The sequence below is a fragment of the Oncorhynchus kisutch genome, linkage group LG18 (assembly GCF_002021735.2).
Source record: "Oncorhynchus kisutch isolate 150728-3 linkage group LG18, Okis_V2, whole genome shotgun sequence".
NCBI lineage: Eukaryota > Metazoa > Chordata > Actinopteri > Salmoniformes > Salmonidae > Oncorhynchus > Oncorhynchus kisutch.
This window is the reverse complement of record NC_034191.2, coordinates 13,783,478-13,809,751: the sequence shown is the minus strand read 5'-3', so window position 1 is coordinate 13,809,751 and position 26,274 is coordinate 13,783,478. Positions and strand designations below refer to the sequence as shown.

The following is a 26,274-nucleotide window of genomic DNA, read 5'->3' as shown; positions in this document are numbered from 1 at the left end:
TAGCATCTGAAAGGACCATGAAGTAGCATCTGAAAGGACCATGAAGTAGCATCTGAAAGGAACATGAAGTAGCATCTGAAAGGTCCATGAAGTAGCATCTGAAAGGACCATGAAGTAGCATCTGAAAGGAACATGAAGTAGCATCTGAAAGGAACATGAAGTAGCATCTGAAAGGACCATGAAGTAGCATCTGAAAGGAACATGAAGTAGCATCTGAAAGGAACATGAAGTAGCATCTGAAAGGAACATGAAGTAGCATCTGAAAGGAACATGAAGTAGCATCTGAAAGGAACATGAAGTAGCATCTGAAAGGAACATGAAGTAGCATCTGAAAGGACCATGAAGTAGCATCTGAAAGGACCATGAAGTAGCATACATAGTCAGTGTGTACTGCAGAAGGTAAATGGCATTCAGACACGAGGAGAGAGAGGACACTATTTAAACCCTCGCCTGGAGGGGTCCTCAAAGCTCCATACTCCACCAGTCTAATTGACAGAGCTAGCATCAGTATTCAGATCAGTCTTAAACAGCCACATCATGCTAGTCTAGCAGCTGAAAACATCAGTGTGTGATATGGCATGCATGAGCCTGTGGGACCAGAAACAGTGTGATGTGGGAGCCTGAGGGACCAGATATAGTGTGATGTGGGAGCCTGTGGGACCAGATATAGTGTGATGTGAGATATGGGAGCGTGTGGGACCAGAGATAGTGTGATGTGGGAGACTGTGGGACCAAATATAGTGTGATGAGCGTGTGGGACCAGAGACAGTTTGATGTGGGAGCCTGTGGGACCAGATATAGTGTGATGTGAGATGTGGGACCAGAGACAGTGAGATGTGGGAGCCTGTGGGACCAGAGAGAGTGAGATGTGGGAGCCTGTGGGACCAGAGACAGTGAGATGTGGGAGACTGTGGGACCAGGGACAGTGACATGTGGGAGCCTGTGGGACCAGAGACAGTGTGATGTGGGAGCCTGTGGGACCAGAGACAGTGTGATGTGGGAGCCTGTGAGACCAGAGACAGTGTGATGTGGGAGCCTGTGGGACCAGAGACAGTGTGATGTGGGAGCCTGTGGGACCAGAGACAGTGAGATGTGGGAGACTGTGGGACCAGGGACAGTGACATGTGGGAGCCTGTGGGACCAGAGACAGTGTGATGTGGGAGCCTGTGGGACCAGAGACAGTGTGATGTGGGAGCCTGTGAGACCAGAGACAGTGTGATGTGGGAGCCTGTGGGACCAGAGACAGTGTGATGTGGGAGCCTGTGGGACCAGAGACAGTGTGATGTGGGAGCCTGTGGGACCAGAGACAGTGTGATGTGGGAGCCTGTGGGACCAGAGACTGTGTGATGTGGGAGCCTGTGGGACCAGAGACAGCGTGATGTGGGAGCCTGTGGGACCAGATATAGTGTGATGTGAGATATGGGAGCCTGTGGGACCAGAGACAGTGTGATGTGGGAGCCTGTGGGACCAAATATAGTGTGATGTGAGACATGGGAGCCTGTGGGACCAGAGACAGTGTGATGTGGGAGCCTGTGGGACCAGAGACAGTGTGATGTGGGAGCCTGTGGGACCAGAGACAGTGTGATGTGGGAGCCTGTGGGACCAGAGACAGTGTGATGTGGGAGCCTGTGGGACCAGAGACTGTGTGATGTGGGAGCCTGTGGGACCAAATATAGTGTGATGTGGGAGACTGTGGGACCAAATATAGTGTGATGAGCGTGTGGGACCAGATATAGTGTTTTGTGGGAGCCTGTGGGACCAGAGACAGTGTGATGTGGGAGCCTGTGGGACCAGAGACAGTGAGATGTGGGAGCCTGTGGGACCAGATATAGTGTTTTGTGGGAGCCTGTGGGACCAGAGACAGTGTGATGTGGGAGCCTGAGGGACCAGATATAGTGTGATGTGGGAACCTGTGGAACCAGATATAGTGTGATGTGGGAGCCTGTGGGACCAGAGACAGTGTGATGTGGGAGCCTGTGGGACCAGAGACAGTGAGATGTGGGAGCCTGTGGGACCAGAGACAGTGTGATGTGGGAGCCAGTGGGACTAGAGAGAGTGTGATGTGGGAGCCTGTGGGACAAAATATAGTGTGATGAGCGTGTGGGACCAGAGACAGTTTGATGTGGGAGCCTGTGGGACCAGATATAGTGTGATGTGAGATGTGGGACCAGAGACAGTGTGATGTGGGAGCCTGTGGGACCAGAGACAGTGTGATGTGAGATGTGGGACCAGAGACAGTGAGATGTGGGAGCCTGTGGGACCAGAGACAGTGTGATGTGGGAGCCTGTGGGACCAGAGACAGTGTGATGTGGGAGCCAGTGGGACTAGAGACAGTGTGATGTGGGAGCCTGTGGGACCAGAGACAGTGTGATGTGGGAGCCTGTGGGACCAGAGACAGTGAGATGTGGGAGCCTGTGGGACCAGAGACAGTATGATATCAGCACACTGTAAGGTTCTAAGTGTAGTCAGACTCTGATACAGTTAAGATGTGTGGCGAGATGCATTATCTTTACCACTCAGCCAAAATAACCCTGACTCACCTCCAACACGCAGATCCCTACAGGGGATGTTAATGTGTTGATATTCATATCAGGATCATTGCCTTCATTGTTATTCAGAGTTATGTGTCGCTGTGTGTTAACCTACTGAGGGGTTATTGATGGACGGAAAATCCTATATCAAATCAGCCACATGCTGGGACAATATAGGCAAATGCACACATCTACTTTAGCGCAAAATGCAGGGAGGGTAAGTGGTGCCGATTAAATACATCTGTGAAACCACATCTGACTGATGCTCTTCTCTTCTCTTAACCTGGTACAAGCCCCTTCTGTGACGAGACTGATGAGCATTAACATGGTACAAGCCCCGTCTGTGACGAGACTGATGAGCATTAACATGGTACAAGCCCCGTCTGTGACGAGACTGATGAGCATTAACATGGTACAAGCCCAGTCTGTGACGAGACTGATGAGCATTAACATGGTACAAGCCCCGTCTGTGACGAGACTGATGAGCATTAACATGGTACAAGCCCCTTCTGTGACGAGACTGATGAGCATTAACATGGTACAAGCCCCGTCTGTGACAAGACTGATGAGCATTAACATGGTACAAGCCCCGTCTGTGACGAGACTGATGAGCATTAACATGGTACAAGCCCCGTCTGTGACGAGACTGATGAGCATTAACATGGTACAAGCCCCGTCTGTGACAAGACTGATGAGCATTAACATGGTACAAGCCCCGTCTGTGACGAGACTGATGAGCATTAACATGGTACAAGCCCCGTCTGTGACGAGACTGATGAGCATTAACATGGTAGAAGCCCCGTCTGTGACGAGACTGATGAGCATTAACATAGTACAAGACCCGTCTGTGACGAGACTGATGAGCATTAACATGGTACAAGCCCCGTCTGTGACGAGACTGATGAGCATTAACATGGTACAAGCCCCGTCTGTGACGAGACTGATGAGAATTAACATGGTACAAGCCCCGTCTGTGACAAGACTGATGAGCATTAACATGGTACAAGCCCCGTCTGTGATGAGACTGATGAGCATTAACATGGTACAAGCCCCGTCTGTGACAAGACTGATGAGCATTAACATGGTACAAGCCCCGTCTGTAACGAGACTGATGAGCATTAACATGGTACAAGCCCCGTCTGTGACGAGACTGATGAGCATTAACATGGTACAAGCCCCGTCTGTGACAAGACTGATGAGCATTAACATGGTACAAGCCCCGTCTGTGACGAGACTGATGAGCATTAACATGGTACAAGCCCCGTCTGTGACGAGACTGATGAGCATTAACATGGTACAAGCCCCGTCTGTGACGAGACTGATGAGCATTAACATGGTACAAGCCCCGTCTGTGACGAGACTGATGAGCATTAACATGGTACAAGCCCCGTCTGTGATGAGACTGATGAGCATTAACATGGTACAAGCCCCGTCTGTGACGAGACTGATGAGCATTAACATGGTACAAGCCCCGTCTGTGATGAGACTGATGAGCATTAACATGGTACAAGCCCCATCTGTGATGAGACTGATGAGCATTAACATGGTACAAGCCCCGTCTGTGATGAGACTGATGAGCATTAACATGGTACAAGCCCCGTCTGTGATGAGACTGATGAGCATTAACATGGTACAAGCCCCGTCTGTGATGAGACTGATGAGCATTAACATGGTACAAGCCCCGTCTGTGATGAGACTGATGAGCATTAACATGGTACAAGCCCCGTCTGTGCGGATGGAAATGAATGTGTGTGTGTGTGTGTGTCACCAGTGTTAGTTGATGTGGTCGTCTTGCCTCAGTGATCTCCACTCTGCAGTTACAGCCACTGTCCTCTGATTGAGATGGCAAGGGGTTAGGCTCACACTACAGACCAGTGTGTGTGTGTGTGTGTGTGTGTGTGTGTGTGTGTGTGTGTGTGTGTGTGTGTGTGAGAATACCATGCTTGATTGAGCTCTCATCCTCTTGTGTACTGTAGTTCCATGCTTCTGCACATGGCTGATGAGAGCGAGGTCAAAATAACAAGGAACCAAACACAGTGCTATTTAACACAGAGGTTAGTAGACAATAAAAAAGCTTTATTCTCATCCTAACCTCCCTCCCTCAGTCTCCCTCCCTACCCCGTCTACCTCCCTCCCTCCGTCTATCTGTCTCCCTCCCTTTGTCTGTCTCTCCCTCTGTCTCTGCATGAGTGGTTCTGTTCTCCAGGGGGATGGAGAGAGGGAGGGAGGGAGGCTGTGGGTGAGGCTGGTGATGAGGCTGGTGATGAGGCTGGTGATGAGGCTGGTGATGAGGCTGGTGATGAGGCTGTGGGTGAGGCTGTGGGTGATGATACTGTGGGTGAGACTGGGGATGAGTTTGTGGATGAGACTGTGGACGAGTCTGGGGGAGAGGTGGTGGATGATGCTGTGGACGAGGATGTGGGTGAGGCTGGGGATGAGGCTGTGGGTGAGGCTGGGGATGAGGCTGTGGCGTGTGTGAGAGGATTAGTAATTAGTCTGATCATGTTCCAGTATGATGATAATTAACCTATCTAATATTACACACACAGAGAAAGAAACAGAGAGAGAGAAACAGAGACAGAGAGAAAGAGAGAGAGAAACAGAGAGAGAGAAAGAGAGACAGAGAGAAACAGAGACAGAGAGAAACAGAGACAGAGAGAAAGAGAGAGAGAGAAACAGAGACAGAGAGAAAGAGAGAGAGAGAACAGAGACAGAGAGAAACAGAGACAGAGAAACAGAGACAGAGAGAAACAGAGACAGAGAGAAACAGAGACAGAGAAACAGAGACAGAGAGAAACAGAGACAGAGAAACAGAGACAGAGAGAAAGAGAGAGAGAGAAACAGAGACAGAGAGAAACAGAGACAGAGAGAAACAGAGACAGAGAGAAAGAGAGAGCGAGAAACAGAGACAGAGAGAAAGAGAGAGAGAGAAACAGAGACAGAGAGAAACAGAGACAGAGAGAAACAGAGACAGAGAAACAGAGACAGAGAGAAACAGAGACAGAGAGAAACAGAGACAGAGAGAAACAGAGACAGAGAGAAAGAGAGAGAGAGAAACAGAGACAGAGAGAAACAGAGACAGAGAGAAACAGAGACAGAGAGAAAGAGAGACAGAGAAACAGAGACAGAGAGAAACAGAGACAGAGAGAAACAGAGACAGAGAGAAACAGAGACAGAGAAACAGAGAGAGAAACAGAGAGAGAAACAGAGACAGAGAGAAACAGAGACAGAGAGAAACAGAGACAGAGAGAAACAGAGACAGAGATAAACAGAGACAGAGAAACAGAGACAGAGAGAAACAGAGACAGATAAACAGAGACAGAGAGAAACAGAGACAGAGAGAAACAGAGACAGAGAGAGACAGAGAAACAGAGACAGAGAGAAACAGAGATAGAGAGAAACAGAGACAGAGAGAAACAGAGACAGAGAGAAAGAGAGAAACAGAGTCAGAGAGAAACAGAGACAGAGAGAAACAGAGACAGAGAGAAACAGAGACAGAGAAACAGAGACAGAGAGAAACAGAGACAGAGAGAAACAGAGACAGAGAAACAGAGAGAGAAACAGAGAGAGAAACAGAGATAGAGAGAAACAGAGACAGAGAGAAACAGAGACAGAGAGAAACAGAGACAGAGAGAAACAGAGACAGAGATAAACAGAGACAGAGATAAACAGAGACAGAGAAACAGAGACAGAGAGAAACAGAGACAGATAAACAGAGACAGAGAGAAACAGAGACAGAGAGAGACAGAGAAACAGAGACAGAGAGAAACAGAGATAGAGAGAAACAGAGACAGAGAGAAACAGAGACAGAGAGAAACAGAGACAGAGAGAAACAGAGACAGAGATATACAGAGACAGAGAAACAGAGACAGAGAGAAACAGAGACAGATAAACAGAGACAGAGAGAAACAGAGACAGAGATAAACAGAGACAGAGAAACAGAGACAGAGAGAAACAGAGACAGATAAACAGACAGAGAGAAACAGAGACAGAGAGAAACAGAGACAGAATTGAACAGAGACAGAGAGAGACAGAGAACAGAGACAGAGAGAAACAGAGATAGAGAGAAACAGAGACAGAGAGAAAGAGACAGAGAACAGACAGAGAGAACAGAGACAGAGAGAAACAGAGACAGAGAGAAACAGAGACAGAGAGAAACAGAGACAGAGAGAAACAGAGACAGAGAGAAACAGAGACAGAGAAACAGAGAGAGAAACAGAGACAGAGAAACAGAGACAGAGAGAAACAGAGAGAGAGAAACAGAGACAGAGAGACAGAGAGAAACAGAGACAGAGAAACAGAGAGAGAGAAACAGAGAGAGAGAAACAGAGACAGAGAGAAACAGAGACAGAGAGAAACAGAGACAGAGAAACAGAGATAGAGAGAAACAGAGACAGAGAGAAACAGAGACAGAGATAGAGAGAAACAGAGAGAGAGAAAGCAGTGGAATGAAGAGTGACGTGAGAAGAAGAGGTAGCAGAGATAGGGAGGGGGAGAGATAAGGAGATATAGGGAGGGGGAGAGATAGGGAGAGATAGGGAGGGGGAGAGATAGGGAGAGCAGAATTTAATTAATAACTCTGGATGGATCCCTGGTTCCTTCTCATGTCGGTGTATTTAATTGGTGTGTTAATTATGTGTTCAGTCCCCGATGGCTATAAATACACAACCTAATTATAGCCATCACTAAAACATCTGTGTCATCTTGGCTCTCCATAGTGCTTTTAGTCCTGCTGTGTAGGTATGTACAGTATGTGTGTACGTGGGAACACAGGTGTGTGTATATTAGCGTGTGTGTATATTAGCCAGCATGGGGGGGGGTTGTAAATGAGGCAGCCCCTGGTCCTGAGTGTGCTGGTCCTGAGTGTGCTGGTCCTGAGTGTGCTGGTCCTGAGTGTGCTGGTCCTGAGTGTACTGGTCCTGAGTGTACTGGTGTTAACATGCTGTAGCTGGTAAAGCTGCTACAGAGTACAGTGGAGCAGTGAGAGTGCAGTGAGAGTGCAGTGAGAGGGCAGCATCTCCCTGTAGACTGGAGAGTAGAAGCACGCTAGTGTTCTTTATGAGCACACAGAGAGTAGAAGCACACTAGTGTTCTTTATGAGCACACAGAGAGTAGCAGCACACTAGTGTTCTTTATGAGCACACAGAGAGTAGAAGCACGCTAGTGTTCTTTATGAGCACACAGAGAGTAGAAGCACGCTAGTGTTCTTTATGAGCACACAGAGAGTAGAAGCACGCTAGTGTTCTTTATGAGCACACAGAGAATAGAAGCACGCTAGTGTTCTTTATGAGCACATAGACAACATTCCCAGGCTCTGCTGATGGCTGTGTGACTGCAGAGACCACAGAGACACAGAGAGCATGTTTCAAAAGGGTCAGGTTATACACACACTGTAAACACACATCAGTGGGGCTGCTCTAGTGGGCCACAACAGTCCCAGGGCATGATGAAACATGGCGGTGATCACCTTAGCAATCTCACTGGAATAAAATACCTCCTCCATTCCTGTCATTATTGAAAGAGATTGTCATATCTCAAAATAGGGTTACTTAATGTTAGATCCCTCACTTCCAAGGCAGTTATTGTCAATGAACTAATCACTGATCATAATCTTGATGTGATTGGCCTGACTGAAACATGGCTTAAGCCTGATGAATTTTCTGTGTTAAATTAGGCTTCACCTCCTGGTTACACTCGTGACCATATCCCCCGTGCATCCCGCAAAGGCAGAGGTGTTGCTAACATTACGATGGCAAATTTCAATTTACAAAAAAAAAAAGACTGCGTTTTTTTTGTCTTTTGAGCTTCTAGTCATGAAATCTATGCAGCCTACTCAATCACTTTTTATAGCTACTGTTTACAGGCCTCCTGGGCCATATACAGCGTGCCTCACTGATTTCCCTGAATTTCTAATCGGACCTTGTAGTCATAGCAGATAATATTCTAATCTTTGGTGACTTTAATATTCACATGGAAAAGTCCACAGACCCACTCCAAAAGGATTTCGGAGCCATCATCGACTCAGTGGGTTTTGTCTAACATGTCTCCGGACCTACTCACTAACACAGTCATACTCTGGACCTAGTTGTGTCCCGCAGAATAAATATTGTGGATCTTAATGTTTTTCCTCATAATCCTGGACTATCGGACCACCATTTTATTACGTTTGCAAACGCAAAATGGATTAAGGACAACAAAGTCAAGGTATTGGAGTGGCCATCACAAAGCCCCGACCTCAATCCTATAGAAAATTTGTGGGCAGAACTGAAAAAGCTGGATGAAATAAATAAAAGCTGAAATAAATCTCTCTCTACTATTATTCTGACATTTCACAGTCTTATAATAAAGTGGTGATCCTAACTGACCTCAAGACAGGGAATTTTTAGGATTAAAGGTCAGCAATTTGAGTTGAAATGTATTTGGCTAAGGTGTATGTAAACGGTAACCGAGGAACTTAATTTAACCTTGTGTAATACTCTAGATGCAGTTGCACCCCTAAAAACAAAAACCATTTGTCACAAGAAACTAGCTCCCTGGTATACAGAAAATACCCGAGCCTTGAAGCTTCCAGAAAATTGGAACGGAAACGGCGCTCCACCAAACTGGAAGTTTCCCGATTAGCTTGGAAAGACAGTAACAAAGATCCCTCACTGCTGCTCCATCTGATTTTTCCAACTTAATTGAGGAGAATAAGAACGATCCTAAATGTATTTTTGATACAGTCACAAAGCTAACTAAAAAGCAGCATTCCACAAGAGAGGATGGCTTTCACTTTAGTTCTGATAAATTCATGAACATCTTCGACGAAAAGATCATGATCATTAGAAAGCAAATTACGGACTCCTATTTAAATCTGCGTATTCCTCCAAAGCTTAGTTGTCCGGAGTCTGCACAACTCGGGCAGGACCTAGGATCAAGGGAGACACTCAAGTGTTTTAGTACTATATCTCTTGACACAATGATGAAAGTAGTCATGTCCTCTAAACCTTCAAGCTGCATACTGGACCCTATTCCAACTAAACTACTGAAAGAGCTGCTTCCTGTGCTTGGCCCTCCTATGCTGAACATAATAAATGGCTCTCTATCCACCGGATGTGTACCAAACTCACTAAAAGTGGCAGTAATAAAGCATCTCTTGAAAAAGCCAAACCTTGACCCAGAAAATATAAAAATCTATTGGCCTGTTCAAATCTCCCATTCTTCTCAAAGACTTTAGAAAAAGCTGTTGCGCAGCAACTCACTGCCTTCCTGAAGACAATGTATACGAAACGCTTCAGTCTGGTTTTAGACCCCATCATAGCACTGAGACAGCACTCGTGAAGGTGGTAAATTACCTTTTAATGGCATCAGACCGAGGCTCTGCATCTGCCCTCGTGCTCCTAGACCTTAGTGCTGCTTTTGATACCATCGATCACCACATTCTTTTGGAGAGATTGGAAACCCAAATTGGTCTACACGGACAAGTTCTGTCCTGGTTTAGATCTTATCTGTGGGAAAGATATCAGTTTGTCTCTGTGGACGGTTTGTCCTCTGTATTCCTCAAGGTTCCGTTCACTATATATTTTACCTCTTGGTGATGTCATTCGGAAACATGTTAACTTTCACTGCTATGCAGACGATAGACAGCTGTACATTTCGATGAAACATGGTGAAGCCCCAAAATTACCCTCCATGGAAGCCTGTGTTTCAGACAGGAAGTGGATGCCGGCAATCTTTTACTTTTACACTCGGACAAAACAGAGATGGTAGTACTAGGTCCCAAGAAATAAAGATATCGTCTGTTGGATCTGACAATTCATCTTGATGGTTGCACAGTCGTCTCAAATCAAACTGTAAAGGACCTCGGCGTTACTCTGGACCCTGATCTCTCTTTTTTGTCATTTACATTTTTTTACTCCCTTTTCTCCCCAATTTCGTGGTATCCAATTGTTAGTAGTTACTAGGTAGCCTTTCTAGGTAGTTTTTCTTAGCTACCATGCTTCTACATCTGTATTGCTTGCTGTTTGAGGTTTTAGGCTGGGTTTTGGTACAGCACTTTGTGACATTGGCTAATGTAAAAAGTGCTTCATAAATACATTTGATTGATTGATTGATGGGAGCTGTAGTATGTCATTAATCGGAGGCACGGGTATGACTCCAGGGAAATGTAGTTTACATAGCGGTGAGCACTTTATTTCCTGGGGGATGTAGTTTTAAAGTGCTGGGGTCCCTGGGGGATATAGTTTATTAAGTGCAGGGGTTCATGGAGGATGTAGTTTATAAAGTGCAGGGGTTCATGGAGGATGTAGTTTATAAAGTGCTGGGACACCTGGAGGATGTAGTTTATAAAGTGCTGGGACACCTGGAGGATGTAGTTTATAAAGTGATGGGACACCTGGAGGATGTAGTTTAGCTGGGGTACCTGGGGGATGTAGTTTATAAGAAGCTTGGGTACCTGGGGGAAGTAGTTTATAATAAGCTGGGGTACCTGGGGGGATGTAGTTTATAAGAAGCTTGGGTACCTGGGGGAAGTAGTTTATAATAAGCTGGGGTACCTGGGGGATGTAGTTTATAAGAAGCTGGGGTTACCTGGGGGATGTAGTTTATAATAAGCTGGGGTTATCCGGGGGGTGTAGTTTATAAGAAGCTGGGGTTACCCAGGGGATGTAGTTTATAAGAAGCTGGGGGTACCGGGGGATGTAGTTTATAAGAAGCTGGGGGTACCTGGGGGATGTAGTTTATAAGAAGCTGGGGTACCTGGGGGATGTAGTGTTTAAGAAGCTGGGGTACCTGGGGGATGTAGTGTTTAAGAAGCTGGGGTACCTGGGGGATGTAGTGTTTAAGAAGATGGGGTACCTGGGGGATGTAGTGTTTAAGAAGCTGGGGTACCTGGGGGATGTAGTTACGTCTCTCCTGGCAGACAGCGTGGAACCATGCGAGGCAGAAGAGGGACTGGGCTCTGGATAGCAGACCACCTTTACTGATCTGCTCTGGGCTCCACGTTTCATAGGTCCTCAACAAGTTCTTCTTTAGACCAGGAGGAGCCTGAGGGAGAGAGAAAGTGATCAAGGGCCTGAGGGCATGAATGTTACTGGGAGGGTGGACAGGGAGGGCATGAATGTTGCTGGGAGGGTGGACAGGGAGGGCATGAATGTTGCTGGGAGGGTGGACAGGGAGGGCATGAATGTTACTGGGAGGGTGGACAGGGAGGGCATGAATGTTGATGGGAGGGTGGACAGGGATGGCATGAATGTTGATGGGAGGGTGGACAGGGATGGCATGAATGTTGATGGGAGGGTGGACAGGGAGGGCAGTGGGGGCTGGGAGGGTGGACAGGGAGGGCAGTGGGGGCTGGGATCCAGGCTTTAACTGTTAAAAGCTCATCTGAGGGCTGGAGAGATCAAGTGTGCTCCACTTCTCAACAGGGCCTGTGTGTCCCATAACGCCGGACTGTCAAACAGCACAGCGGGTATTTGGAGAAAGTAAGCCCTATAGCCTGGCCTAGCTTGACTAACAGACCTCTCTGGGCTCTGCATACACTCAGCCCAATAACACGCCTCAGTAACACGTCTCAGACAGCTAACACGCCTGGGGCTACAAGTTTCACACCACACACACACACCCAAGGCTACATGTTTTACTCAAACACGGCTCCCAACATACCGTATTACCATGGACAGGGTGTCAGTGTTTCTGTGTGTGTCTGTACATATATAGTGTTTGTACCTCGAAGGTGATCTTGAGGCTGGACTGCAGCAGGATGAGGGGGAACTTGGGATGGACCTCAGCAGTGAGCCAGAGACGGAAGCCTGCCTTAGGTTGCAGAACATTCAGCTCCTACAGGAGAGAGATAAGAGACAACCACAACCTGTACAACACAATCACCATCTGCAATATCTGGAGTCCAGCGGTCTGCAACATGCATCTAATAATGTGGTTAAGAACAGCCACAACACATATTCACCAGCTCTCTTTTCCACACACTGTGTATCCGTGGGTCTGAGACGATTCAGATTCGCTGTATTAAACCTAACTCTCAATCTCTCTCTCTCTCTCTCTGAAGCCCGAGGCCTGCATTCTGATTGGGTGCTCATTCACAGGTGAACATGTGTTGCAGCAGAATTCAGCATGACAACACACACATGCAGCCCAGGAGAAACAGAACTGTAGCCTGAATCAAATCGGACAGGAGTAGACATCCCTCTGAGACAGCGGTTAATTAGTGTGTGTGTTGTGATAGAGGGATTTCTGTGCCAAATTATGTGGATTTCTGTGCTCAAGACAGACTGTCAAGATATATTTTCACTTCATGTTATAATGTTAAGCAAAAAAACATCTCGATTTCCAAGATGCCAAGAGGAGGGAAGGGAGAATAGGAGTATAAACACACACCACACTGTACAGACACACACACCATACTGTACACACACCACACTGTACAGACACCACACTGTACAGACACACACACCACACTGTACAGACACACACACCATACTGTACAGACACACACCACACTGTACAGACACCACACACCACACTGTACAGACACACACACACCATACTGTACAGACACACACACACCATACTGTACACACACCACACTGTACAGACACACACACCATACTGTACACACACCACACTGTACAGACACACACCATACTGTACACATACCACACTGTACAGACACACACACACCATACTGTACACACACCACACTGTACAGACACACACACCATACTGTACACACACCACACTGTACAGACACACACACCATACTGTACAAACACCATACTGTACACACACCACACTGTACAGACACACACACCATACTGTACACACACCACACTGTACAGACACACACACACCATACTGTACACACACCACACTGTACACATACCACACTGTACAGACACACACACACCATACTGTACACACACCACACTGTACAGACACACACACCATACTGTACACACACCACACTGTACAGACACACACACACCATACTGTACACACACCATACTGTACACACACCACACTGTACAGACACACACACCATACTGTACACACACCACACTGTACAGACACACACACCATACTGTACACACACCATACTGTACACACACACCACACTGTACAGACACACACACCATACTGTACACACACCACACTGTACAGACACACACACCATACTGTACACACACCACACTGTACAGACACACACACCACACTGTACAGACACACACACCATACTGTACACACACCACACTGTACAGACACACACACCACACTGTACAGGCACCACACTGTACAGACACACACACCACACTGTACAGACACCATACTGTACACACACCACACTGTACAGACACACACACACCACACTGTACAGACACACACACCATACTGTACACACACCACACTGTACAGACACACACACCACACTGTACAGGCACCACACTGTACAGACACACACACCACACTGTACAGACACCATACTGTACACACACCACACTGTACAGACACACACACCATACTGTACACACACCACACTGTACAGACACACACACCATACTGTACACACACCACACTGTACAGGCACCACACTGTACAGACACACACACCACACTGTACAGACACACACACCATACTGTACACACACCACACTGTACAGACACACACACCACAGGAGGTACACACACACACACACAACACTGCACACACACACACACACCATACTGTACACACACACCATACTGTACACACACACCACACTGTACACACACACACAGACACACACCATACAGTACACACACACAGACACACACACACACACACACACACTGTACACACACACCAACCACACTGTACTCACACACACCACACTGTACACACACACACACACACCATACTGTACACACACACACCATACTGTACACACACACCACACTGTACACACACACCATACTGTACACACACACCACACTGTACACACACCACAGGGGGTACACACACACACACACACCACAGGAGGTACACACACACACACAACGCTGTACACACACACACCATACTGTACACACACACACACCATACTGTACACACACACACACACACACCACACTGTACACACACACACCATACAGTACACACACACACATACACCACACTGTACACACACACACACACCACACTGTACACACACACACACCAACCACACTGTACACACACACCAACCACACTGTACACACACACACACACACCACACTGTACACACAAACACACACACCACAGGAGGTACACACACAACACTGTACACACACACACACACACACACACCATACTGTACACACACACACACACCACACTGTACACGCACACCACACTGTACACACTGTACACACACACCACACTGTACACACACACACATACACACCACACTGTACACACACACACCACAGGGGGTACACACACATACACACACCACACTGTACACACACACCATACAGTACACACACACACCACACTACACACACACACACCACACTGTACACACACACAACACACACCACAGGGGGTACACACACACACACCATACTGTACACATACCACACTGTACAGACACACACACACCATACTGTACACACACCACACTGTACAGACACACACACCACAGGAGGTACACACACACACACAACACTGCACACACACACACACACACACCATACTGTACACACACACCATACTGTACACACACACCACACTGTACACACACACACAGACACACACCATACAGTACACACACACACACACACACACACACACCAACCACACTGTACTCACACACACCACACTGTACACACACACACACACCATACTGTACACACACACACCATACTGTACACACACACCACACTGTACACACACACCATACTGTACACACACACCACACTGTACACACACCACAGGGGGTACACACACACACACACACCACAGGAGGTACACACACACACAACGCTGTACACACACACACACCATACTGTACACACACACACACCATACTGTACACACACACACACACACACACACACCACACACACACACACACACACACCACACTGTACACACACACACCATACAGTACACACACACACACACCACACTGTACACACACACACACCACACTGTACACACACACACACCAACCACACTGTACACACACACCAACCACACTGTACACACACACACACACACCACACTGTACACACAAACACACACACCACAGGAGGTACACACACAACACTGTACACACACACACACACACACACACACCATACTGTACACACACACACACACCACACTGTACACACACACCACACTGTACCCACTGTACACACACACCACACTGTACACACACACCACACTGTACACACACACACATACACACCACACTGTACACACACACACCACAGGGGGTACACACACATACACACACCACACTGTACACACACACCATACAGTACACACACACACACCACACTACACACACACACACACACCACACTGTACACACACACAACACACACCACAGGGGGTACACACACACACACCATACTGTACACATACCACACTGTACAGACACACACACACCATACTGTACACACACCACACTGTACAGACACACACACCATACTGTACACACACCACATGGTACAGACACACACACCATACTGTACACACACCACACTGTACACACACACACCATACTGTACACACACCACACTGTACAGACACACACACCATACTGTACACATACCACACTGTACAGACACACACACCATACTGTACACACACCACACTGTACAGACACACACACCACACTGTACAGACACACACACCATACTGTACACACACCACACTGTACAGACACACACACCATACTGTACACACACCACACTGTACAGACACACACACCATACTGTACACACACCACACTGTACAGGCACCACACTGTACAGACACACACACCACACTGTACAGACACACACACCATACCGTACACACACCACACTGTACAGACACACACACCATACTGTACACACACCACACTGTACAGACACACACACCATACTGTACACACACCACACTGTACAGACACACACCACACTGTACAGACACACACACCACAGGAGGTACACACACAACACTGCACACACACACACACACACACACACCATACTGTACACACACACACACCATACTGTACACACACACACACACACACCACACTGTACACACACACACAGACACACACCATACAGTACACACACACACGGACACACACACACACACACCAACCACACTGTACTCACACACAATACACTGTACACACACACACACACCATACTGTACACACACACACACCATACTGTACACACACACACCACACTGTACACACACACCATACTGTACACACACACACCACACTGTACACACACCACAGGGGGTACACACACACACCACACTGTACACACACACACATCACAGGAGGTACACACACACACACAACGCTGTACACACACACACACCATACTGTACACACACACACACACACACCACACTGTACACACACACACCATACAGTACACACACACACACCACACTGTACAGACACACACACCATACTGTACACACACCACACTGTACAGACACACACACCACAGGAGGTACACACACACAACACTGCACACACACACACACACCATACTGTACACACACACACACACCACACTGTACACACACACACAGACACACACCATACAGTACACACACACACAGACACACACACACTGTACACACACACCAACCACACTGTACTCACACACACCACACTGTACACACACACACACACACACACCATACTGTACACACACACCACACTGTACACACACACACACACACACACACACACCATACTGTACACACACACCACACTGTACACACACCACAGGGGGTACACACACACACCACACTGTACACACACACCCACACCACAGGAGGTACACACACACCATACTGTACACACACACACACCATACAGTACACACACACACACCACACTGTACACACACACACACACACCACACTGTACACACACACACACCAACCACACTGTACACACACACACACCAACCACACTGTACACACACACACACCAACCAAAATGTACACACACACACACACACACACACACCACACTGTACACACACACACACACACACCACAGGAGGTACACACACAACACTGTACACACACACACACACACACACCATACTGTACACACACACACACCACACTGTACACACACACCACACTGTACACACACACCACACTGTACACACACACACACATACACTGTACACACACACACCACAGGGGGTACACACACATACACACACCACACTACACACACACACACACACCACACTGTACACACACACACACACACACACCACAGGGGGTACACACACACACACCACACTGTACAGACACACACACCATACTGTACACATACCACACTGTACAGACACACACACACCATACTGTACACACACCACACTGTACAGACACACACACCATACTGTACACACACCACACTGTACAGACACACACCATACTGTACACACACCATACTGTATACACACCACACTGTACAGACACACACACCATACTGTACACACACCACACTGTACAGACACACACACCATACTGTACACATACCACACTGTACAGACACACACACCATACTGTACACACACCACACTGTACAGACACACACACCACACTGTACAGACACACACACCATACTGTACACACACCACACTGTACAGACACACACACCATACTGTACACACACCACACTGTACAGACACACACACCATACTGTACACACACCACACTGTACAGGCACCACACTGTACAGACACACACACCACACTGTACAGACACACACACCATACTGTACACACACCACACTGTACAGACACACACACCATACTGTACACACACCACACTGTACAGACACACACACCATACTGTACATACACCACACTGTACAGACACACACATCACACTGTACAGACACACACACCACAGGAGGTACACACACAACACTGCACACACACACACACACACACACACACCATACTGTACACACACACACACACACCATACTGTACACACACACACACCACACTGTACACACACACACAGACACACACCATACAGTACACACACACACAGACACACACACACACACCAACCACACTGTACACACACACACACCATACTGTACACACACACCATACTGTACACACACACCACACTGTACACACACCACCGGGGGTACACACACACACCACACTGTACACACACACACACACACCATACTGTACACACACACACACACACACACCACACTGTACACACACACACCATACAGTACACACACCACACTGTACACACACACACACACACACACACCACACTGTACACACACACACACCAACCACACTGTACACACACACCAACCACACTGTACACACACACCAACCACACTGTACACACACACACACACCACACTGTACACACACACACACACCGTACACACACACACACCACAGGAGGTACACACACAACACTGTACACACACACACACACACACACTACTGTACACACACACACCACACTGTACACACACACCCCACTGTACACACACACCACACTGTACACACACACACCACAGGGGGTACACACACATACCCACACCACACTGTACACACACACACCATACAGTACACACACACACCACACTACACACACACACACACACCGTACACACACACCACAGGGGGTACACACACACACCACACTGTACACACACACACCACACTGTACACACACACACCACACTGTACACACACACCATACTGTACACACACACACACACACACACACACACACACACACACACACACACACACACACACACCACACTGTACACACACCATACTGTACACACACACACCACTGTACACACACACACACCACACTGTACACACACACACCACACTGTACACACACACACCACACTGTACACACACACACCATTCTGTACACACACACACCATTCTGTACACACACACACACACACACACCACACTGTACACACACACGTACACACACCACACTGTACGTACACACACCACACTGTACACACACACACACACACACACACAACACGCTGTACACACACACACACCACACTGTACACACACACACACAACACTATACACACACACACACACACATACCACAGGGGGTACACACACACACCATACTGTACACACACACACACACTGTATAAACACACATACCATACTGTACACACACACACACCACAGGGGGTACACACACACTATACTGTACACACACACCATACTGTACACACACACCACAGGGGGTACACACACTATACTGTACACACACACCATACTGTAGACCCACCATACTGTATACACACACACACTGTACTGTATACACACACACACTCTCTCAGTTCCCCCGCCCCTGAGCTGCAAATCTGCTGTGTGTGTTTGATGTAGATTTGAGACATTTCTATGTAGAGAGAAACTGTACAGAGCCTCTGATGAGGCTCTCAGGCTTGTGTGGCTCAGACAGGGACAGGGAGGTAGGAGAGGGGCACTGGAATATTCAGCACACACACACACACACACACACACACGCATAGATACACACACAAACACGCATAGATACACACGCATAGACACACGCATACACACACACACACGCATAGACACACACACGCACACACACACACACACACAACACACACAACACACACACACACACACACACAGAGAGAGAAAAGAGACATAAAAATGAATGAATATGGTAGCTGAGCTCACAGATCAAAATAAAGCATGGACCATGTGTCTGTGACCAGGGTTAGACTAGGGTTAGACTGGGGTTAGACTGGGGTTAGACTGGAGGATCTACTGTGACCAGGGTTAGATTGGGGTTAGACTGGGGTTAGATTGGGGTTAGACTGGGGTTAGATTGGGGTTAGATTGGGGTTAGACTGGGGTTAGATTGGGGTTAGACTGTAGGATCTACTGTGACCAGGGTTAGACTGGGGTTAGATTGGAGGATCTACTGTGACCAGGATTAGACTGGGGTTAGATTGGAGGATCTACTGTGATCAGGATTAGACTGGGGTTAGATTGGAGGATCTACTGTGACCAGGGTTAGACTGGGGTTAGATTGGAGGATCTACTGTGACCAGGGTTAGACTGGGGTTAGATTGGAGGATCTACTGTGACCAGGATTAGACTGGGGTTAGATTGGAGGATCTACCGTGACCAGGATTAGACTGGGGTTAGATTGGAGGATCTACTGTGATCAGGATTAGACTGGGGTTAGATTGAACATCTGTGATGAAACATACACACACACCTGACGCATGAACTGGTAGTCTAAATTCTAGTCTGGCTGGATCGTCTCTCTAATGTATGCAACTACAGTGGGGCAAAAAAGTATTTAGTCAGCCACCAATTGTGCAAGTTCTCCCACTTAAAAAGATGAGAGGCTTGTAATTTTCATCATAGGTACACTTCAACTATGACAGACAAAATGAGAAGAAAAAAAATCCAGAAAATCACATTGTAGGATTTTTAATGAATTTATTTGCAAATTACGGTGGAAAGTAAGTATTTGGTCAATAACAAAAGTTTATCTCAATACTTTGTTATATACCCTTTGTTGGCAATGACAGAGGTCAAACGTTTTCTGGAAGTCTTCACAAGGTTTTCACACACTGTTGCTGGTATTTTGGCCCATTCCTCCATGCAGATTTCCTCTAGAGCAGTGATGCTTTGGGGCTGTTGCTGGGCAACACGGACTTTCAACTCCCTCCAAAGATTTTCTATGGGGTTGAGATCTGGAGACTGGCTAGGCCACTCCAGGACCTTGAAATGCTTCTTACGAAGCCACTCCTTCGTTGCCCGGGCAGTGTGTTTGGGATCATTGTCATGCTGAAAGACCCAGCCACGTTTCATCTTCAATGCCCTTGCTGATGGAAGGAGGTTTTCACTCAAAATCTCACGATACATGGCCCCATTCATTCTTTCCTTTACACGGATCAGTCGTCCTGGTCCCTTTGCAGAAAAACAGCACCAAAGCATGATGTTTCCACCCCCATGCTTCACAGTAGGTATGGTGTTCTTTGGATGCAACTCAGCATTCTTTGTCCTCCAAACACGACAAGTTGAGTTTTTACCAAAAAGTTATATTTTGGTTTCATCTGACCATATGACATTCTCCCAATCTTCTTCTGGATCATCCAAATGCTCTCTAGCAAACTTCAGATGGGCCTGGACATCTACTGGCTTAAGCAGGGGGACACGTCTGGCACTGCAGGATTTGAGTCCCTGGCGGCGCAGTGTGTTACTGATGGTAGGCTTTGTTACTTTAGTCCCAGCTCTCTGCAGGTCATTCACTAGGCCCCCCCGTGTGGTTCTGGGATTTTTGCTCACTGTTCTTATGATCATTTTGACCCCACGGGGTGAGATCTTGCGTGGATCCCCAGATCGAGGGAGATTATCAGTGGTCTTGTATGTCTTCCATTTCCTAATAATTGCTCCCACAAGTGATTTCTTCAAACCAAGCTGCTTACCTATTGCAGATTTAGTCTTCCCAGCCTGGTGCAGGTCTACAATTTTGTTTCTGGTGTCCTTTGACAGCTCTTTGGACTTGGCCATAGTGGAGTTTGGAGTGTGACTGTTTGAGGTTGTGGACAGGTGTCTTTTATACTGATAACAAGTTCAAACAGGTGCCATTAATACAGGTAACGAGTGGAGGACAGAGGAGCCTCTTAAAGAAGAAGTTACAGGTCTGTGAGAGACAGAAATCTTGCTTGTTTGTAGGTGACCAAATACTTATTTTCCACCATAATTTACAAATAAATTCATAAAAAATCCTACAATGTGATTTTCTGGATTTTTCCCCCTCATTTTGTCTGTCATAGTTGAAGTGTACCTATGATGAAAATTACAGGCCTCTCTCATCTTTTTAAATGGGAGAACTTGCACAATTGGTGGCTGACTAAATACTTTTTTTGCCCCACTGTATATGAGCAGAGAGGAGAATGTGTATAGATTTCACAGGAGACAAACAGCATCTCTCTCGTCTCATCTCTCCATCATTCATCCTCTCAACCTCTCACTCTCTTCCCTCCTCCTCAGTGTGTTCCTGGCTAATAAGCCCCGCTGGTGAAACACACAGAGGGGAGGAACAAAAGATAAGAGCTAAATGAGTGCAAAGAGAGAGGGATAGAGAGACAGAGAGAGAGGGAGGTGGGATAGAGAGAAAGAGAGAGACAGAGAGAGCGTGAGAAAGAGAGAGGTGGGATAGAGAGAAAGAGAGAGACAGAGAGAGAGCGTGAGAGAGAGAGAGCGAGATCATTATGTAAATATGGACCACAGCAGCTCATGCTGCTATGATTTTTGCAAGTAAATGACCAGTCACTCTGATACTGTATTACGTTGGGGAATATCGAAGCATGTGATAGTTAGGGGAGGGAGGAGGGGTCCCTGATAAACGTGTCAAACTGCTGCAGTGCAGAGAGAGAGAGAATAGAAGAGGGAGAGAGAACCTCCCTGCATCAATTAAACTCAGAGAGCACTGACCATCCTCTCTCACTCACTCACTCACTCACTCACTCACTCACTCACTCACTCACTCACTCACTCACTCACTCACTCACTCACTCACTCATCCCTGAAGCACCAACGGATGTAGAGAGGAGGGAGGGGAGTTGGAGGAGAAAAAAAGATGGGGAGAGAGGTACAAATAGGAGAAAAGATGAGGATGAAGAGGTGGCTGGTAAAACAAAAAAGGAGGGTCTCTCCTCATCCTGTCTTCCCTCCATGGCTGCTTTTCACCTGCCTCCTCTGACTGACTGCATCTCTCTTCATTCATCCTATCATTCTATCACCTTTTCATTTCAAGCTCCTTTGCAGTGGCCACCCTCCACCTCAACACCTCCCCCTGCCTGTTGTCAGTGGTTACTGGGTAGACAAAGACAGAGAGAGACAGAGAGAGGGGGAAGAGAGGAAAGAGACAGAGAGAGAGAGAGAGAGAGGGGGAGCTGGGAGAGAGGAAAGAGACAGAGAGAGAGAGGGAGCTGGGAGAGAGGAAAGAGACAGAGAGAGAGAGAGAGAGAGACTGGTTGATAGAGACTGGTTGAGAGAGAGAGACAGAGAGACTGGTTGAGAGAGAGAGACAGAGAGACTGGTTGAGAGAGAGAGAGAGACTGGTTGAGAGAGAGAGACTGGTTGAGAGAGAGAGAGAGACTGGTTGAGAGAGAGAGACAGAGAGACTGGTTGAGAGAGACAGAGAGACTGGTTGAGAGAGAGAGACAGAGAGACTGGTTGAGAGAGAGAGAGAGACTGGTTGAGAGAGAGAGACTGGTTGAGAGAGAGAGACAGGGCTAACCACATCCCCAGGGAACACATACACACTGACCAATGGGAGAAGAACGTCACTAAAGTGTGGATTTTTACATATTTAAGGGAATTTTTTTAAAGAAAAGAAGGATGGCTGTGATGACAGACAGACTATTATCATTGGGTTTACTTGATAGCTACCTACACAAATAGCTAGAACAAAGTGTTAATAAGATAAATTCATTAAAAAGATTAAAAGCAATACAAATAAGTTCTCCAGTAGGCATCTACTGAGGGAGCTAAGAGCTGTGTTGTCAGTAATTTCCCAGCAACGAACGAACGAACGTCCGTCCGTCCGTCCGTCTGTCTGTCTGTCTGTCCACATCCCCAGGGAACACATACACACTGTCTGTCTATGATGTATGAATCACAGCCATCCTCATCAGGGTTCATCCATCGTTCATTCATCCATCGATCGACAGACAGACAGATCGATCGATCGATGAACCCTGATGAGGATGGCTGTGATTCATCGATCGATCGACAGACAGACAGACAGACAGACAAACAGATAGACCGATCGATGGATGGATGGATGAACCCTGATGAGGATGGCTATGATGACAGACAGACAGACAGACAGATCGATGAATCACAGCCAGTCTGTCTGTCTGTCTGCCTGTCTGTGACCACAGCACTGGGGATCTAATGACACATGCAGTGTCCACATGATCCCAGAGCTCAACATAAACACACACACACCTTCTCTAGCAGGGGCAGCCACGCAGTCACCAGGTGAAGGTTTTTAAGGCAGAGCCAGCCTCCGCTGTGGGAACACTCTCTCAGAGTGGCTAGGGCCACATCAGCCTGGCCCTGGCCCATTGCCACCTGGGGAGAGAGTACATGTTAAAACATAGGTCACCTCATCCAACACTAGTGTGGTGAACAACAGCAAGTGTTATTCTAGTGGTTATATTGTTGCATAGCCACAGGTAAGGTGTGTGTGTGTGTACCTCGTGGTAGTTGTCCCGTCCTACAGTCTCTGAGGCCAGCTCCAGTAGTTCCTGGGAGGGATCTGCTCCAGGGGAGATGATGATGAGGACAGGTTCAATCTCCAGAGTCTCACTGTACAACCTCCTCAGGTTCAGAGGAGGAGGAGACAACTCCCTCATACCTGGAGACACACACAGAGAGAGACGGAGAGAGGGGCAGAGACAGAGAGAGACAGAGAGAGAGGGGGGGGGACAGAGAGTGAGACAGAGAGAGGGGGGAGAGAGAGACATATTTCCCTCAGATTACACAGATCCACAAAGAATTCGAAAACAAATCCAATTTTGAAAAACTCCCATATCTACTGGGTGAAATTCCACAGTGTGCCATCACAGCAGCAAGATTTGTGACCTGTTGCCACGAGAGAAGGGCAACCAGTGAAGAACAAACACCATTGTAAATACAACCCATATTTATGCTTATTTATTTTATCTTGTGTCCTTTAGCCATTTGTACATTGTTAAAACACTGTATATATATATAATATGACATTTGTAATGTCTTTACTGTTTTGAAACTTCTGTATGTGTAATGTTTACTGTTAATTTTTGTTGTTTTTCACTTTATATATTCACTTTGTATGTTGTCTACCTCACTTGCTTTGGCAATGTTAACACGTTTCCCATGCCAATAAAGCCCTTGAATTGAATTGAATTGAATTGAATTGAGAGACAGAGACCGAGAGGGGGGGAGAGAGAGCGAGACAGAGAGAGGGGGGAGAGAGAGCGAGACAGAGAGAGGGGGGGAGAGAGAGCGAGACAGAGAGAGGGGGGAGAGAGAGCGAGACAGAGAGAGGGGGGGAGAGAGAGCGAGACAGAGAGAGGGGGGAGAGAGAGCGAGACAGAGAGAGGGGGGAGAGAGAGCGAGACAGAGAGAGCGAGAGAAAGAGAGAGAGAGAGAGGGGGGGGGAGAGAATGAGAGAGAGACAGAGAGAGAGAGAGAGAGAGAGGGGGGGGGAGAGACAGAGAGAGAGAGGGGGGAGAGAGAGACAGAGAGAGACAGAAAACAGAGAGGGGGGAGAGAGAGAGAGGGGGGGAGAGAGAAAGAGTGGGGGAGAGAGAGCGAGACAGAGACAGAGAGAGTGGGGGAGAGAGAGCGAGAGAGTGGGGGGAGTGAGAGACAGAGAGAGGGGGAGAGACAGAGAGACGGGGGAGAGAGAGAGAGACCGAGAGAGAGAGACAGAGAGAAGGGGG

At 47.4% G+C, this 26,274-nt stretch overlaps 1 protein-coding gene across 1 annotated transcript in view; it reads right to left on the bottom strand.

Moving 5' to 3' along the window:
- The window catches only part of dync2h1 (dynein cytoplasmic 2 heavy chain 1), a 271,861-nt gene that overhangs the window by 48,075 nt on the left and 197,512 nt on the right, over positions 1-26,274 (bottom strand). The window contains 4 exon segments of the mRNA XM_031795429.1: positions 11,400-11,555; positions 12,237-12,347; positions 24,794-24,919; positions 25,045-25,205. Coding sequence (XP_031651289.1) covers positions 11,400-11,555; positions 12,237-12,347; positions 24,794-24,919; positions 25,045-25,205 — 554 coding nt within the window.